We start from the raw sequence: 19,341 nt of genomic DNA on the forward strand, positions 1-19,341 counted from the left end.
CTGGAACATTAGCTGACCATAAAAAGGAATGACGTCCTGATGCATACTATCACATGGGTAAAGCTTGAAACATGTTAAACAAAAGAAGCCAGACATAACAGATCATATCAAATGATCCCACTATTGTTTTTCTTTTTTTCTGAGGTAGGGTCTCATTCTGGCCCAGGCTGACCTGGAATTCACTACATAGTCACAGGGTGGCCTCAAACTCATGGCGATTCTCCTACCTCTGCCTCCCAAGTGCTGGGATTAAAGGCATGCGCCACCACACCCGACATATGATCCCACTTTTATTATGAAATATCCAAAACATGTAAATTCATAATGATGGAAAAAAGACTGGCAGTTATGGGGGGCTGGGAGTGAGGGTGGGGAGGGGCACAGTGGAGGACTGGTTGTTTAATGAACATGGGGTTTAGTTTGGAGAACTAGATACAGGTGGTAGTTAGCACAACATTGTGCATGTACTAAATTTACTTGTTGTTCATTTTAAAATGGTTAATTTGGGGACAGATATAGCTCAGTGGTAAAGCACTTGTCTAATATTCACAAAGCCCCGAGTTTGATGCACTGAAACAACAAAAAGCTAACATGGTCCAATTTTTTTTTAAATTTTTATTAACATTTTCCATGATTATAAAATAATATCCCATGGTAATTCCCTCCCTCCCCCCGGACACATTCCCCTTTGAAATTCCATTCTCCATCATATTACCTCCCCATCTTAATCATTGTACTTACATATATACAATATCAACCTATTAAGTACCCTCCTCCCTTCCTTTCTCTTCCCTTTATGTCTCCTTTTTAACTTACTGGCCTCTGCTACTAAGTATTTTCCTTCTCATGCAGAAGCCCAATCATCTGTAGCTAGGACCCACATGTGAGAGAGAACATGTGGTGCTTGGCTTTCTGGGCCTGGGTTACCTCACTTAGTATAATCCTTTCCAGACCCATCCATTTTTCTGCAAATTTCATAACTTCATTTTTCTTTACCACTGAGTAGAACTCCATTGGATAAATGTGCCACATCTTCATTATCCACTCATCAGTTGAGGGACATCTAGGCTGGTTCCATTTCCCAGCTATTATAAATTGAGCAGCAATAAACATGGTTGAGCATGTACTTCTAAGGAAATGAGATGAGTCCTTTGGATATATGCCTAGGAGTGCTATAGCTGGGTCATATGGTAGATCAGTCTTTAGCTGTTTTAGGAACCTCCACAGTGATTTCCACAATGGCTGGACCAGATTTGCATTCCCACCAGCAGTTTAGAAGGGTTCCTGTTTTTCCACATCCCCGCCAACATTTATGATCACTTAACACGGTCCAATTTGAATGAGGAAAGTTAACAACACATCTCACACCCCAAGTGGGTCCTCAGAAGCCCAGCCTTGCTGCCAGTCACCTCAATTCACAACATGCTGACACCCAGGTCCTGTCACCCCTGCGAAGTTTAGAGAGTGGCTTCTCTCTACTTCGCTGACGTCTGTAAGGGCTGGCAAGGCAGAATAGGCCTCTCGAAGCAGAAGGTCACATGTACTCTTGACCGTTTCTAATGGCTCGTTTAGGTTTACTGGCATGTGAAAGTGAACCGCCAGTCACAAAGCCCAGCAACGAGCCACTGGAGAGGCCTTGGTTGTACAAGAGAACTAACAAAAGTTTAAAAGGAATTCTACCTAGGAGGTTCCGCCTGGCCATTTTAAACAAGGAACGGTAGAGAGGAATGGCAGTAATCTGCCCTTTGTTCTAATTTTAAAATGTGAACACTTGACCTTCCAGGAGGAACTAGTAGAATTTTAAGAGCAGTTCAATCCAATAAATGCCCAATTTAAAAATAGATTAGGATGGCTGGGACCAACAGCCACCTGATTTATGGCATGGCAATTCACATGCCTCTGTCATTACTGCAGCTAACCTGCTGAGGTCCTTGTGCAGCTCTGCTTCCGGCTGCTATGGTGGGCATTGTGGGTCACGGAAAGGCACCAAAAAATCCAGGCATGGTGGGTGCTTCAAGCCTGGAATTTCGGCACGCGGGAGACTGAGGCAGGAGGATTGCTGTGAGCTCGAGGCCAAGTCTCGGTTTATTATATAATAAGTTCTAATCCAGCCTGAGCTACAGTGTGAGAACTTATCTCAAAAAAAAAAAAAAAAAAAAAAAACAGGGCTGGAGAGATGGCTTAGCGGTTAAGCACTTGCCTGTGAAGCCTAAGGACCCCAGTTCGAGGCTCGATTCCCCAGGACCCACGTTGGCTAGCTGCATAAGGGGGTGCACGCATCTGGAGTTCATTTACAGTGGCTGGAAGCCTTGGCGCACCCATTCTCTCTCTCTCTCTCCCCCTCCCTCTCTCCTTCTCTCTCTCTCACTCTCAAATAAATAAATAAATAAATAATTTTTTTAAAAAAAAGAAAATGAGAAAAAGCCCATAAATACTTGGCATTTTTGCTATATCAAATATATATTTTTAATATTTTATTAGTTATTTGAGAGAGAGAGAGGCAGATAGAGAGAGTGGGCATGCCAGGGCTTTCAGCCACTGCAAACAGACTCCAGATGAATGTGCTACCTTGTGCATCTGGCTTTCATGGGTACTGAGGAATCAAACCTGGGTCCTTAGGATTTGCAAGCCTTAACTGCTAAGCCATCTCTCCAGCCCTATATCCAATTTTGATACCAAAAAATACTGCTACTACATATTTCATATGCTAAAAGTCAGTTTCTTTTAGGTAGGATTATTAATAGCTAGTCATCATTTCTTAAGGACTATATTTAAAATAAAGGGTACCTGGTTGTACAAGTTATATTTAGAGGTCTTCTCACTAATAAAAGTGGAATGGCTCAGAGAGTTTTGTACCCATGAGTTACTATACGAACAGGCAAGGTTGGAGTGGTGGTGAATGCCTGTAACAGCTCTGAGGTCGGAGGCAGGAACATCACACGTTCAAAGATAGCCTGGAATATGTAGCAAGACTGTCTCAGAAACTAAACAAAAAGGCAACTTCTTCCCGGACTCTGCAGAGAAATTAGGTGCCAAGAATCTCAAGTTGTATCAGAAGATTCCAGGGCCCATTTAAAGGCTCCCTCAAGAAGGAAGAAGGAGGTGGCGCACGCCTTTAATCCCAGCACTTGGGATAGGAGGCAGAGGTAGGAGAATCGTCGTGAGTTCGAGACCATCCTGAGACTACCTAGTGAATTCCAGGTCAGCCTGAGCTACAGTGAGACCCTACTTCGGAAAAAAAAAAAAAAAAAAAAGTTAGAAGGAATGGGCACCAGGGCAAAGGGGAGAAAGGGATGAGGAGGAAAAGTGATAAAGAAATTAGGAGAGCAATCTCATTTCATGGTTCTAGAAGTAGCAGTAGTAACAACTGCTGCTCCAGCTGGCCTTTGACAACACAGGCATCCATAGGAGTCTGGCTTTCATTATGAGCGAGGTGGGTTCAAAACCCAACCTCTGTGGAGAAAGGAAGGGAGGAGGATACTTAATAGGTTGATATTGTATATATGTAATTACAACGATTGTAATGGGGAGGTAATATGATGGAGAATGGAATTTCAAATGGGAAAGTGTGGGAGTGGGGAGGGAGGGAATTACCATGGGATATATTCTATAATCATGGAAAATGTTAATAAAAATTAAAAAAAAAAAAAACCCAACCTCAATGTTAGATGTCCCGTGATGGGGAGGAAGTCAACTAGCCTCTCTGAGCTCGTTTCTCTCCCTCCCAATAAAACCAATCCCACCACTCCCCAGAGCTCTAGATCTCATTGAGAAGATCCTGTTGGTGCCTGGAGGAGGGGGTATGCCTCTTTGAGGTCTAAAGCACCAATAGCCAGGATCTATCTGTTGATTTTGGTAACAGGAAAATGGGAACATGGCTAGTGCTGTTGCATTTTTTTATTTAAAAAAAAAATTAAATAAAATAGCAATTCACGATATATACATATAAAACTGGAGTCCACAGTTCAAGGTGCAGAAGACTCGGAAGGTAAAGCCAGCGGTGAGGCTGGGGTATTTTCTTTCTCTTCATATCTGGGGGGTAAGTCCGACGCGAGATGTGTGGGGTGCGAGATCTCAGAGGGTGAAGGGGTCCCAGAAATGGTGTATATAAGTTCCCGCTCTCTCTCAGAAGTTGCGCCCTGGCTCTCTGGAGTTCTGGTTCTGTTGAAAAGAAGGAGAGAGAGCATGAAGGGAGGTGACAGAAGCAGCAGATTCCCCCTAACTGTCATGTTTTTAGGAACACCTGTAAAGATCTCTAAGGCATCATGTCTCCTACTTTCTACTTTATTTTTTTTAATTTATTTGAGAGTGACAGACAGAGAGAAAGAGGCAGAGAGAGAGAGAGAGAGAGAGAGAGAGAGAGAGAATGGGTGCGCCAGGGCCTCCAGCAACTGCAAATGAACTCCAGACGCATGCGCCCCCTTGTGCATCTGGCTAACGTGGGACCTGGGGAACCGAGCCTCGAACCGGGGTCCTTAGGCTTCACAGGCAAGAGCTTAACCGCTAAGCCATCTCTCCAGCCCCCACTTTCTACTTTCTACTTTCCTGACAGCAGACTTTAATATCAAAACAGCCTGAGGCTGGAGAGATGGCTTAGGGGTTAAGGTGCTTGCCTACGAAGACTAAGGACCTAAGTTTAATTCTCCAGAACCCACGTAAGCACATGGTGGAGCATGCATCTGGAGTTCACTTGCAGTGGCTAGAGGCCCTGGTATGCCCATTCTCTCCCTGCCCCCCCCAAATTAATCAAAAATAAAAACTTTTTTAGCCAGGTGTGGTGGCACATGCCTTTAATCCCAGCACTCGGGAGGCTGAGGTAGGAGGATCACCGTGAGTTCGAGGCCACCCTGAGATTACATAGTGAATTCCAGGTCAGCCTGGACCAGAGTGAGATCCTACCTTGAAAAAACAAAATAAATAAGTAAATAATAAAATAAACTTAAAAGACAGCCTGGTACAATGCCATCTAAAGAGAGTGCCCGTGTGGGTGCTCAGGCACACAGTCACCGCCCGCTGCTCTTCTGTCCTCTGAGCTAGATAACATAAGGTGAGTCAACCCATGCAGGCAATGAAAACAGTAAGCCCGAAGCTGGGTGGGAGGCAGCACAGGACACTGGTCACTGGCGTGGGTCTGAAAGTGGGTGGCCTAGGTCTGAGTTCTGTGCTTGCCAGGTGGGTGATTTTTCCCTTCCTAAGCCTCAGTGTCCTTGCTGGTAGAATGCAGCTGGTCACAGCACTTCTTCCCGGAGTGGCCCTGAGAATCTCAGGAATTAATAAAACAACAATGGTAAAAGCCAGACGCTGGAATACAGGAAGGACCACAGCAGCAGCAGTGGGTTAACGTAAGCCACTGGACTTTGGTTTCGGCGTTTAGGAACGATGAAGAAGCGAGGAGGAGGCTTCAGATCATTCTATGAGCACTTTGAACTTCTGAGGGGCCCAAGGCTTCCTGAAAGGCATTCTTGACGTCACAGCAGGCGTTTAAACAGAACATCAGATACTCAGCATCCCCAGCCGTCAACCTTACACCACAGCCTTAAAGCTAGATGGGCCTGGACTCGGGCCCCTCCTTATCCTGGAAGGATTACACATGGCCAATGGCAAAATTCAAAGAGGGAGTGGCTGGAGAGATGGCTTAGTGGTTAAGGCGCTTGCCTGTGAAGAACGCATGTTCGAATCTCCAGGTCCCACGTAGCCAGACGCAGTGACGCAGGCACAAAATGTCGCACATGGCGTCATAAGGGGTACACACATCTGGAAGTCCATTCTCTCTCACTCAAAAATTTAAAAGAAGGGCTGGAGAGATGGCTTAGCAGTTAAGGCGTTTGTCTACAAAGCAAAAGGATCCCGGTTCAATTCTCCAGGACTTCACGTAAGCCAGATGCACAAGGGAGAGCATGCATCTGGAGTTCATTTACAGTGGCTGGAGGCCCTGGCATGCCCATTCTCTATCTCTCCTCTCTCTCTCTCTGTCTCTTTCTCTCTTTCAAATATATAAATAAAATTTTTTTTTTAATTTAAAAGAAAAAAAAAGTCAAAGGGGAGGCTCTTACCCATAGTTAAAAAGGCTGTAATAGGAAGGTGGATTTTCAGCTGGGAACAAGCCGGGAGCTCCAGGGGTTCGAGTCTCTGAAGAAGCTGAAGATTCAAAGTAAGGCGGTGGAGGGGGAGGGAATATTATCACCGAGTCACCTAAGGAAACACAATATTCGACTGAAGACAGGGAGGTCAGAAACGGAAGCAAATTAGCAAGAACAAGATTAATGACCTATATTTGACCCAGCTGTACACCGTAAAAGGTTAAAACAGATGCTATTCACTGAATCATTAGAAAACCATCCTGTTGAACTTACATGCCAAGTATAATAGCTGACCAGGGTCAGGATGGGCATGGAATGCAAATTATTGTTTAACACACACAGAGATTCTGCTTGGGATGCTGAAGTAATTCTGGGGGTTGATAGTGACAGTGGTAACATAATATTGTATATATCCTTAATGAAGGTAAACTGTCTGTTTTAAAATGGTTAAAGTATTAGAGTTTTTTGCTACCACAATTTTTTTGTTGTTTTTGTTTTTCGAGGTAGGGTCTCACTCTAGCCCAGGCTGACCTGGAATTCACTATGTAGTCTCAGGGTGGCCTCAAACTCATGGTGATCCTCCTACCTCTGCGTCCCAAGTGCTGGGATTAAAGGCGTGTGCTACCGCGGCCAGTTTAACCACAATTATTTTTTCAAGTGGGACAATATGCAGAGCTCTGAGTTTTTCCCTGGCCATATGGACTGGCCTGTCTCTTGTGGGGCTGCCTGAGCTGTGGGAGTGGCTGGCTAACAAGCTCCCTCACTCACCTGGGGGGTCTACTCCTGAGAAAGCGATAAAACCTTTCTTATTTTCCACTGGGCATCCTAATCCATTAAAAGTCACCTCAGGCTTGGAGAGATGGATCAGCGGTGAAGGCGCACAGGTTTGGTTCTCTAATACCCACATAAAGCCAGACGCACAACATGGCGTTTGCACCTTCAGTTTGTTTGCAATGGCTAGAGGCCCTAGCATGACCATTCTCTCTCTTTCTATCTCCACCAAATAAATAAATAAATAAATAAATAAATAAGACACCTCAAATATAATTTTAGCTTCTGAACACATGACAATAACCCATGCTCAGCCCATCACTGCAGCCACCAAAAATTCATCCCACCTGAACAATTGAAGTTAAACTCAAAGGAAGTTTGGGTTTTGCATTTCTGTTGCTGCTGTGTGCTCTAGAATATACCCCTGGATTTTGAGGAGGAGAGACTAGAGTCTACATGCAAGCTCCAATTGGCACTCTAGTTCCAATCCCTTGGAATTCCAGTGCATTGCACCATGAGAGTTTTCCAGAACATTCTAAGAAGGTTGCAGCCCCACCATCAGGGGTCTGAGTTAGGATTCTGGTAAGCAGAAAATGTGAGGTGACAGTGCAGGAAGAACATGAGGAGAAAATTTTATTTCCTTGTGGGGCGGGACCAGTTCACACTGGTCACAGGTACAGGATTTTTTTTTTTTTTTAAGCTATTTGCCAGCAACCTAAGCAAGCCTCTGAATCCCTGGGGCTCAGCTGCCCAGCTGTTAGCTGCAGCTGAATAGCAGTTGCCTCTGAGGACCACTGTGTCCAGTGTTGAAATTGCCATACACACAAAACAGACTCTTCAGGCTCCAACACCTGGCAAAAGAGACTGTCACCAGCCAAGTGCATTGTTTATCTGATGAAGAAACACTTCTGGCTGGCTATGCCTCTGTCATTTCCCCAGGGGTGACTTAGTCTTCCAGGAAAAAAAAAAAAAGTTTAGGAAGTTTTGTTTTGTTTTTTTTGAAGGGTTGAGAGAGATAGTTCAGTCAATAAAGTGCTTACTTCTTAAAACACAAGGACCCGAGTTCGATCCCTGTACCCACGTAAAATGCTGGATGTGATGGTGCACACCTGTGATCCTAGTGCTGCTGAGGCAAAGTCAAACAAATTCCTGGCTAGTGCTTACTGACTAGCTAGTCCGGCCTCATTGGCGAGCTCCAGGCCAGTGAGAGAGCCTGTCTCAAAAGAGGTGGATGGTGCTTCTGGGGACAACACACCTGAGGCTGTCTTCTGGCCACCATACACACAGATTAAAAACTAAAAAGAAGCCAGGTGTGGGGGTGCACACCTTTAATCCCAGCACTCAGGAGGCAGAGGTAGGAGGATCACCATGAGTTCAAGGTCACTCTGAGACTCCATAGTGAATTCCAGGTCAGCCTGGGCTAGAATGAGACCCTACCTTGAAAACAACAACAAAAAACATAAAAAGAATGTCTTGGGTGGACAGATGGCTCAGCAGTTAAGGTGCTCGCCTGCAGTCTAAGGACCTGGGTTCGATTCCCCAATGCCCACATAAAGCCAGATGTAAAAGGTGGCACGCAATGATTGAGATGGGGAGGTAATATGATGGAGAATGGAATTTCAAAGGGGAAAGTGGGGTGGGGAGGGAGGGAATTACCATGGGATATTTTTTTATAATCATGGAAAATGTGGGCTGGAGAGATGGCTTAGAGGTTAAGTGCTTGCCTGTGAAGCCTAAGGACCCCGGTTCGAGGCTCGATTCCCCAGGACCCACGTTAGCCAGATGCACAAGGGGGCGCACGCGTCTGGAGTTCGTTTGCGGTGGCTGGAGGCCCTGAGCGCCCATTCTCTCTCTCTCTCTCTCTCTCTCTCTCTCTCTCTATATATATATATATATATATATATATATATGCCTCTTTCTCTCTGTTGCTATCAAATAAATAAATAAAAATAAACAAAAAATCATGGAAAATGTTAATAAATTTTTTTTAAAGGTAGTATATGTGTCTGGAGTTTGTTCTTTGCAGTGGCTAGAGACCCTGGCACTCTCATTCTTTCTCTCTCTGCCTCTTTCTCACTCTCAAATAAATAAATAATTTTTGGTTTTTTGTTTTTGTTTTTTTTTTTTTTGAGAATGCCTTGGTGGATCCTAGGAATTGGGTTTGTGTGCTCACTTTACACACTATGGGGGGAAAAAAAGACCTGTGAAGCAAGTCTATAGGGAAGGCCATCACCTGTCAAAACCAAACAAGGAAATACTCAAAGAAGCCCTGTTATCTTGGCTGGAGGCCTCTGTCCTGCCCATCCGCAGGGCCACCCACACCTCACAACCTGCTCTTGCTGGAAAGCAGCCTCCCTACGGGGTTTCCTCAGCACTGTGTCCTTCAGGACCTGCTGTCCTCGGTGAGGCCACAGCGCACACCTGCGGGAGGCAGGGCTGTCTCGTACAGCTGCTCTTGAATTTCGGAGCTGGCATGGTTATGTCCATAAAGGAGAGGCAGGCTATCTCTCCCACGATCTCAAGGAGAGAATGGACAGTGAACCGGCCAGGCTTTCACACGTTTGGTGGCACCTCGAGGATGAAGCGGGTTTTAAACTTGGAAGCAGCGTCAACTTCAGGACAAGGACACACTCCCACGGGGCACGCCCCAGGAAAGGCACCTACCAGTGTGCGCACTCAGGTGTGTGCGCACACATGCGTGAGACAGGCCAGAGACTCGGGACAATCCAGTAAAACCTCGAAGCATCGGCCACACTGTCGCTTAAGGGCACAAATGACCGCCACTCACCGACAGTGACGTGGACAGGCTCGGAGCCATTCGTGTGGACGTGACCTTCTTCGCCCTCGGAGGCGTGGTGGCTGGCATGCAAGTTGTTCCTCTTCTTGATGTGGGCGACCACGAAGAAGCACAACCCCACGAGCACAATCAAGGGTCCCATGATCTGCAGAGAAAGGAACCCGCACATCTGGGGCTCTCCCTCTCCAGTGTCTGTCTCGTTCATAGGCTCCTGAGTCCAGTCCGAGCCACATCCAGGGACCCAAATGCCCAGGATGCTGATAAGCATGCCGCTGGTCAGGAACAGAAACCCAAAGATGAGGCACTGGGCAAACTGGCGACTCTCTCCACAGATGAATGCTCCGTTGGGGTCCTGGCTAGCTCCCCGCTGCCCTCGGTGGAGTAGCTGCAGGCGCGCCCGGGAACGGGCCAGGACCACCGCGCCCAGCCCCGCCACCGCGCACGAAGGCCCCGCGATCTTCAGCACCGTGCTGCAGCGCGCGAGGGGTTTAGATTGGCACGCCTGGTACCCAAAAACCGAGAGCAGGACTCCCACGCACAACAGGACCGCGCCGAAGACAAAGAGGAAGAAAATGAGCTTGGTGACACGCTGGTCCCTCTGGTCCCCATCGGGCTCAGCAGTCGCGATGGAAGACATGTCCAGAAAGAGCCACCCCCCCCAACCTCTTCCTTCACCCAGGCAAGGTGGGGGCACCTTCCGTCTGTTTCCTTCCGTCTGTTGTCCTCAGAACTCTGCAAGCAATAATAAAGGACTAATTAAAGTGGGCACAAGTGGTCCTGACCAGCTCTGGGGTTTGGCTGGCCATTTCAGAAATTATACATGAACTCACGGGACGGAGCTCCCCACACACTGTAGAACAATGACTGAGCTAGTGAGTCAGGAGAACCGACATTCAAACCTCGCGAAAGTGTAGTCTTAGGAAGATATTTTTTAAAAAAAAAAAAAAAAGAGGAAATTCAATTACCATACCTCCAAGATAAGAGGATCTTTAAAAAGAAAAAAAAAAAAAGAAGAATAAAAAACTGGGTGTGGCTTTCCTGTTCTGAGTCTTACAAACTCACTTCATGCAAAAACAAACAACAGTGCAAGAGGGAAGAGCCACGGGGATTGTTTCTGGTGTAGCCATGTCCTGTATTCCATTGCTTTGAGCATGGTGGTAAATTTTTGTTCAACAACTAACTTTCCACTTCCTGTTTCAGACTCCGGCAACTTTCCATTTTAGCTTTCTTTCTAAGGCTTCACCTACAGATGACCCTAGCCGGGCAGTTTCAACCAAAGGGAAAGACAGCTCAGGAAGACAGTGGGTCTGTGCACTTTTAACTTAATTCTGTCAAAATGTGATTCTTGAGTTCTCAAGAGGCACACACTGGGGCTGCGCACGCGCGCGCGCACACACACACACACACACACACACACCACAGTAACTCAGCTGTTGTACCCTGGCATGACCTGGAATAATCAAGTGAAGCCCTGTCACCAGGGTAGACACTACTACCCTCGGGCAGGTGGACAGGACACCAAAGCAGCTGTCTGTCACCCTCGTCTGCAGTGCCATTCACTTCCACAGAGGTTCAGACTCAATGAAAAATGAGTAGCTGATAAAAATCACCAGCCAGACAACACTCCCTGAAGACCAAAAGAACTTGATGGGAAGAACATAAGTGAAGGGCTAGAGGGATGGCTTAGCGGTTAAGGCACTTGCCTGCAAACCCACAGGACCCAGGTTCGATTCCCCAGGACCCACGTAAGCCAGATGTACAAGGGGTCGCATGCATCTAGAGTTCATTTGTAGTGGCTGGAGGCCCTGGAGCGCCCATTCTGTCTGTCTGTGTGTCTCTCTCTCAAATAAATAAATAAGTTAAAAAAAAAAAAGAATATAAGTGAAACCAAGTGAGAAAGCACATGCCACAGAGTCAACAGAGCCCCATACTTCAAGGTTATTGCCCAGTAATTTTAGCAGGCAATCATTAAAGGAGCCTCTGATCTACGTACTACCAAGCTATTGCCCAGCTATCTCATCTAACTCCAATGAATGGGAGTAAAGGTCCTTAGGTAGGACACAGGCAAACATAACCCAAACGCCTGCGGAATATTTTCTCTCGCCGGAGGAAAGAAAACTTTTAAACATTACTTTGTACCATTCACATTCATGGTCACATGAAGTTCAAGACGGAGGTTCTAAGGCCAAGATCATTTTGACAAACCAAAGTCATGTGGAAGGAAGATCAGTTTAGGTAATGAGAGCAAACAGCCAATTACATACTAGGAATTACTTCTCTGGGAAAAAGAAAAGAATGATAGAATCAGAAGGAAGTGGTGGTGGTGGGGGGAGAAAACAAGAGAGAAATAAGCTTTAGTCTCAAACTTGGAAAAAAAAAACATTTTATAAAGATGCTATTGAGTTGAGAGAAAGACTTAAGGAATTGCACTAATTTAAAACTGTTTTATGAATCACGTTTTTTTTTTTTTCCTGCTGGTTTCGGAGATAAGGGTGATTCTCAGTTATCAAGTTCCATCAAGTGCTCACTGTGTTCTTGGTATTTCCAGCTTTGCAGCGAGTCACGGGTTTCAACAGTCTTAAGGCAAATTCCCAAACACCAACAAAATAAGCAAAACTCCACATATATTTTGTTCCTGGGCTAATGGAATAAACACTTGGCACACTTGTTAATCCCTGGCCCAAGATAAGGTGAGGGTCCTCTCAGCGCCCCTCATAGGTAAACACACACACACACACACACACACACACGCATGCACATCCACACGAATAGAAAATTAGAAGGAAAATTGAACTTTTCTCCAAATATCATCCTAAACTTAATTGCTCCAAAGCCGAACTCCACCCACCACCACCACCGCCAAATTTGGTTCTCCAAAACTCCTTTGATTCCCCCCACCCACCCCCCCCCCCCCCACACACACACACTGCAAAAGACATTTCCTAATCATGATCTCTCCACGTCCAAGCTCCGGGCGAACTTGGCGAGAGGCGCGAGCGAGGAGAGAGAGGTAAACGTCTTTCTGGGAACTAGTTGGAGATCCGAGCGGCGGGGCGCTCGGTCCCCAGGCGCGCGGCTTTTAAGCGCGGGAGCCCGGCGGGTCGGTGCGCCGCAGCCGCGGTTCCCAGCGCCGGGAGCGCTTACCTGAGCCCGGCTCCTGCGTGCGCTCGGCGGCCCGCGCGCCTGTGGGCATCGGCTGGGCGCGGCGCCCGCCTCCGCACGCGGCCCGAGGCCTCCAGGCACACACCACCCTGCGCGTCCAGGCGCGGAGGGCGGGCCGCCCCGGTGTGCAGAGAACCGGGCGGAGCCCCGCGGGCGCGGCAAGCCGGGCCTGGCAGAGCTAGGGTAGGATAGGGTAGGGTAGGGTAGGGCAGACCGGCGGGAGCTGGCCGCCACCAGGTGCTGCCCTTGGAGGGGGGGGGGGGTTAGTCGTGTGGGGGGGGGGCAGAGCCAAGACGCGCGGGCGAGGGAAGACCAGGGGAGGCTTTGGGGGCTCCCGGCTGGAGCACTTGACCGCTTCCGCGTCCTTGACCTTGCACGCGAGGAATCCGCGGGAAATGCACACGCTCCACGCACGCCTCCTCCTTTGGTCCGCTGGCCCGGCTGGGGTTTAGATTCTCCCGACTGCCTGGGGCTGCGCGCTGCTGAGCCTCAAGCCCAGGCGATGATCAACAGAGGAGCTCTCGAGGGAGCAAAAGAAAAAGCGGAGGTCCCCTGTCCTCAGTGGTCTTTGGGGGGGAGGGGTGTCACAACAGGCCACCCTGCGATCACAAAGAAGCCGGACACACTCAAAGGCGTGTGGTCTCCAGAGGCTCCGGATACCTTGACCTGGGGGGGGTCACTGGAACAAGATCCTAGCTGCAAGCTTCCTAGGACAGGATATGAGAACGCCAGGGCCCGCTGGAGAGTGACGCGGGAGTGCTTGCGCCCAAGATATTCAGCCTGAGGTCCCAGATCCTAGACGGAAGCTGACCCTTTATCAGGAACCGTTTCCGGTCGCCTCTGTCCCATGGGCATTCACACACGTGTGTACACGGGCATACTTTGCCATAGAGCCCCCTTCCTGGGTGCTCAGCGGCCAGTGAGCTGCAGGAATTAAACTGGTAACTTTCCCTGTCCTTGAATGGGAGTTTCGGGTGGGTTTGCTAATCCCCGTGCAATGCTATTTGTAACCTGCCCCGTGACACTTGTCAAGGATCCAACTGTGCTAGTTTCCACCCCAGGGGTCAGGGCGCTGTGAAAGGTGACTCAGGTGCTTCTGGCCCAAACACTGAGGGCACACTGAGCTCAGGGGACTTCCCCACCCCCGGCTTTTCTCCCTGGTTTCCTGCCCACCTTCTTGAAATCCCGTCTGAGGATAATAAATTCAACTCAGATCATTCCCTGAGTTAGCAAGACGGGCCTCAGAGTGGGGCAAAAGAGGGACGCGGACTTACCTGGGCTTTGGGGCTGGTGGAGTGAGATGGTTGAGATGAAGGAAGGTTGGCCAGGAAGGCACCACACCGCACAAGTTCCAGTCGTGGGCACGTGGTTGGGAGAGCTCCTGGTGGGCCACGTGTGGACTTTCTCATAGGCAGGGTGCCCGCAGGCTATGACCAAATGACAAAGCTGCTTGCTAGCATCAGGGAAGAGACAGCACCAGGATCCAGCATCCCCTGCTCTGGTGAGCTCGTGGCTCCCTACTGTGTGTATCCAGCCGCTCAGGGAAAGACGGGGCCAGAAGCCAATGAGGGGAAGATCAGCCAGTGGACGAACTGAGACCCAGAGAGGTGAAGAGAACACAGCTGGTCAATTTGGGGGGCAAGGGCTTTGAGCCATGTTTACGGAGGGCTCCATGCTGAACCCGGAGCTCGCCTGTCACCAGAGAACACACACCCTGTGAACTTTCCAAAACACTCTTTTTTTTTTTTTTTTTATTACATGGGCATGTGATGCTGGGAGGTTTTGTATAGATGAATATGCCAATACAGGTAACCATCCCAAGGTTATTGCAGTCATTTGTGTCTGGGGTGGAGATATCCTGGTCAAAGTATGAAGATGTATCAACCACCTTCTGGAAAGGCATCAAGGTATGCCCAGCTAAAGAGCAGATAACTGACAATGAGGACTTTCTAAGAACCCAGGCCCTCGCACCGGATTAGAGCCCTCTGATCCAGGCCCTACCAACAGCACTTCATTGCCCAAAAGGGTTTCCATTTCCTTTCCCTTCTCCTTCTTCCCTTCCTCCTTATTTGAAAGTCAATCTCTGGCCACGTCCTGTGTGGGCCCGCAAGCGGCCTGTTGATACAGCTGTCCCTCTGGTGCCACATGACTGCCGGCTCGCCACCCATGACAGACTTGAATGTCCTGGCACCAAGGACAATCAGATTAGCCTTCCCTCGGAATATCTACTATTTGTGTCTTTTGGAGCCCTGTCTGACTAAATTAAATGCCTTGGAAACTGACCATTAGTCAAGTATGAAAGACCTGCCCAGGGACTTCAAGAGCAGACCAGGTCTTTGGAGAGAGGCTGATGACCTTGTCATTGTCCAAAGCCAAGTGGCAGTCCCCCAGCCTGTGTGGCAGTGAGAAGTGAGAAAAGGTAAGTCCATTTTTTAGAAGTTTTAGGGGGGAAAAAATAACAGCATTAGAGCAAGATTTAGAAACTGGATTGACACCAGGCATGGCAGTGCATGTTTGGAAGCCTAGCAGCTGGAAGGCTGAGGCTCATGAGTTGAAGCCCAGCCAGGGATAAAGACCCCATCTTTAAAAAGGGGGGGTGCTGGAGAGATACCTTAGTGTTTAACGTATTTGCCTGAAAAGCCAAAGAACCCAGGACCTATTCCCCAGGACCCACGTAAGCCAGATGCACAAGGTGGTGCATGTGTCTGAAGTTTGCAGTGGCTGGAGGCCCTGGCACATTCTCTTTCAAATAAATAAATAAATAAATAATTTTTAAAAAGTAAGAAAAACCCTGAGTGAGCTTCAAATTTAGTCTATGCTTACAGACAGATAAAGCGGAGGTGAGTATTCACCTATTTACTCAGCAGATACTGAGTGCTTACTGTGTACCAATCAAGACAGGAGGAAAGCCGGGCGTGGTGGCGCACGCCTTTAATCCCAGCACTTAGAGGCAGAGGTAGGAGGATCGCCATGAGTTCGAGGCCACCCTGAGACTACATAGTGAATTGCAGGTCAGCCTGGGCCAGAGTGAGACCCTACCTCGAAAAACCAAAAATAAATAAATAAATATAAAAAAATAAGAGGAGAGGGGAGAGGAATCCTTAGTCCTCATGGAGCTGACAGAATTTCAAGCTGTAGAGAACAATACAGGGAATGAGGAAGCCACACGCTATCTGTTATTGCATAACAAAGGCCCAAAAATGTAGAAACTTGAAACAATAGACTTACTGTCTCTCACAGTTTCCGAGGGTCAGGGAGTGGCTCAGTTGGGTGGCTCTGGTTCAAAGTATCTCATGAGGCTGCAGCAATGCAAAAGGTGACAGTGGCAGGTGGGACAGGTGGGAATGGAACCGGGGGACCTGCTTCCAGGGTGGCTCACTCACTCACTGAGCTCTTGGCAGGAGGCATGTTTCACAGCACTCAAGAGGTGGCAGCTCCCCGGGGGGAGCCACGAGAGAGACAGACAGACAGAGAGAGCAAGCGAGCCACAGGAGGGGAAGCAGCAGTGCCTTTTGTGAAGGACCCCATGTCACTACCTGCCCTTCATTCCCAGCCTTAGGAATGAGCCACTGAGTCAAGTGAGGGGGATCAGGCTACCTACCTAAGGAAGAGTCTGTGAGCTTATTTTTGCACTTTCTGGGGGAGGAAGGAAAGGGGACTTCAGGCAGAGGTGACAGAAAGTTCAAAGGTCCCCAGGTAGGAGTGTGTATATATTTGCATATTCAAAGATGAGCCAGAGGCCAGGGTGGCTGGAGTGGGTGAGCTAAGGGATGTAGAGAGAGTAACAGAGAGGAAAGCTGAGCCCCAAATCAGCACCTGAGAGCAAAGTCAGGAAACACTAGGAATTGAAAAGAAAAACAAAAGAAAAAGAAAGTTCAGTACCTTGAGAATCATGTAAGTACTTTTAGGAGATGAGAAGCCTTGGGGTGGCTTTTTACTGAACATATGTAGATGTAGATGCCATAGATATAGATGTAGATATAGATATGCATATATACCCATATATATAAAATGTACTTTGATCATAAGCCACTCCCATTACCTTCTCCTGTCCCCTCTCTACCCACACCTCTCCTTTCCTCTTTCCACTGAATCCTTCTTTCCAACTAGTCTTGGGGTGATTTTTGAACTGAGTTTATGACCTAATTTTTGTTTTTATTTTGTTTTTTGAGGTAGGGTCTCTCTCTAGCCCAGGCTGACCTGGAATTCACTATGGAGTCTCAGGCTGGCCTCAAACTCATGGCGATCCTCCTACCTCTGCCTCCTAAGTGCTGGGATTAAAGGCGTGCGCCACCACACCTGGTTTGACCTAATTTAAAAAATACATATTTTTTATGTATTTAAGAGATAGAGAGAAAGACAGTCTGGGTGTGCCCGGGCCTCCTGCCACTGCAAACTAACTCTAGGTGTGTGTACCACTTTGTGCATCTGGCTTTACTGTGAAAGCAAACCTGGGTTGTCAGGCTTTACAAATAAGCACCTATTAACTGCTGAACCTTGATTTTTTTTTTTTTTTTTTTTTTTTTTAGGTGGGCTCTCATGTGGCCCAGAGTGATCTGGAATTCATAGGCTCAGTTGATCTTCCTGTCTGAGGAATGACCTCTTGAGTACATTGAGTTATTTGTTCATGGACTGATTGAAGATTTTGTTTATTTTGCACTGCTGGGGGTCAAAGCCAGAGTCTAATAGTAGATAAGCACTCTATCATCCTTCCACTGAGCCACATATCCAGACTTGGTTCATTTAATACTCTTATTTATTTATTTATTTACTTACTTACTTAATCTGGGGCACATGTATGTATATATAGGGCTCACTAGGACCTCTTGCTTTTGCAAACTCCAGACACATGCACTGCTTTTTGTGTCTGGTTTTATGTGGGTGCTGGGGAACCAGCTGGATTTGAAAATAAGCACCTTTATTTAACTGTTGATCCATCTCTCCAACCCTGATTTATTTTTAAAAAGAAGTCGGCAAGGATTAGGAAAATGGCTCAGCAGGTAAAGTGTTTGCCACACAAGCATGAGGACTTGAGTTTGGACCCCTGGCACACACTTAAAAGCTAGATATATGGTGGTATTTACCTGTAATCCGTGAATGCCAGATTCAGTGAGAAATCTTGTCTCAAAAACAAAAACATAGGGCTGGAGAGATGGCGTAGCGGTTAAGCGCTTGCCTGTGAAGCCTAAGGACCCCGGTTTGAGGCTCGGTTCCCCAGGTCCCACGTTAGCCAGATGCACAAGGGGGCGCACGCGTCTGGAGTTCGTTTGCAGAGGCTGGAAGCCCTGGCGCACCCATTCTATCTCTCTCCCTCTGTCTGTCTTTCTCTCTGTGTCTGTCGCTCTCAAATAAATAAATAAATAAATTTTAAAAAATTTAAAAAAAAAAAAGCTTGGGCTGGAGAGATGGATTAATGGTTAGGCACTTGCCTGTGAAGTCTAAGGACCCCAGTTAGAGGCTCAATTCCCCAGGACCCACGTTAGCCAGATGCACAAGGGGGCGCACGCGTCTGGAGTTCGTTTGCAGTGGCTGGAGGCCCTGGCGCGCCCATTCTCTCTCTCTCTCCCTCTCTCTCTCTATCTGCCTCTTTCTGTCTCTGTTGTTCTCAAATAAATAAAAATTAAAAAAAAAAAAAGTAGCCAGGTGTGGTGGCACATGCCTTAGATCCCAGCACTCAGGAGGCAGAGGTAAGAGGATTGCTGTGAATTCAAGACCACCTTGAGATTACATAGTGAATCCAAGGTCAGCCTGGGCTAGAGGGAAACCCTACGGGAGGGGTGGAAGAGGAGGAGAGACTAGTAATTGAGAAATGATAAAACTTATCTGAGGAGGAGGGTAGAGGAAGCCTAGTCCAGAAGCTGACAGAATGACCTGGGAGAGAGTTGTCTGTGGCTTGGGGCTGATGAAAGTGATTTGATTCTGGGCGCACCTTGAAGACAGAGTGTCACAGTCAGCTGCAGGTTGGTGCGGTAAACTTCCATACCAGGCACGTAGGAGGAATGGGATTTACTTGAAACTTACAGATGCGAGAGTCCCATAATGGCAGAAGAAGCTGGCCCCTTTCACCGGGTCTAGGCACAAAGACAAAGGCCACCACCAACCACACCATAAGCAAGCACACTCCGGGAAGCCCAGGCAGAACCGAAGCACTCTGCATCTCTCAGGCTGGAATTCCAAATCCACTCCACATCATAGGGCCAGACTCCAGTGACACCATGTTACAAGCCTGAATAAAACTCCTGAATCTATTGGGGAACATCCATTCAAACTACCACATAGAGCCAATAGAACTTCCCACTATTGGATGTATTGGTTTTGATTCGAAGGTGTGGGCCTAAGCCAGTGGATGTATATGTCTACATTAAGCAAGGCAGACAAGAATTGTAGGGGAACCCAAAAGGGGGCTGCAGTTTTGTTGGCAGCACGCACTTATCCGGCGGTCATCTGAGGGGAGAAGTTGAGCAGGAAACGGAATCACAAGATGGGGTTCAAGAGTTCTGGACAGGGTAGTTACTCTCTGTGGTCTTCTAG

The 19,341-nt window shown here is 47.7% G+C and overlaps 1 protein-coding gene across 1 annotated transcript; it reads right to left on the reverse strand.

The window, feature by feature from the left end:
- Positions 1-3,930: 3,930 nt before the first annotated feature.
- On the reverse strand, positions 3,931-12,858 carry Tmem171 (transmembrane protein 171). Its single transcript, XM_045134275.1, has 4 exons — positions 12,793-12,858; positions 9,640-10,380; positions 6,054-6,192; positions 3,931-4,161 (listed from the first exon to the last, which is right to left on the reverse strand). The coding sequence occupies exons 2-4, from the start codon at positions 10,283-10,285 to the stop codon at positions 3,966-3,968; spliced, it is 981 nt and encodes a 326-aa protein (XP_044990210.1). The 5' UTR covers positions 10,286-10,380; positions 12,793-12,858; the 3' UTR covers positions 3,931-3,965.
- Positions 12,859-19,341: the final 6,483 nt, after the last annotated feature.

This window comes from Jaculus jaculus, chromosome 14, assembly GCF_020740685.1.
Source record: "Jaculus jaculus isolate mJacJac1 chromosome 14, mJacJac1.mat.Y.cur, whole genome shotgun sequence".
Taxonomy (NCBI): Eukaryota; Metazoa; Chordata; class Mammalia; order Rodentia; family Dipodidae; genus Jaculus; species Jaculus jaculus.

Coding starts and splice junctions, on each gene's coding strand:
- Tmem171 (XM_045134275.1), bottom strand. CDS start 10,285: ATGTCTTCCATCGCGACTGCTGAGCCCGATGGGGACCAGAGGGACCAG. Junction 6,193..9,639: donor GCCTGTCCACGTCACTGTCG/GTGAGTGGCGGT, acceptor GTGTTTCCTTAG/GTGACTCGGTGATAATATTC. Junction 4,162..6,053: donor TACAGCCTTTTTAACTATGG/GTAAGAGCCTCC, acceptor TCTTTTCAACAG/AACCAGAACTCCAGAGAGCC.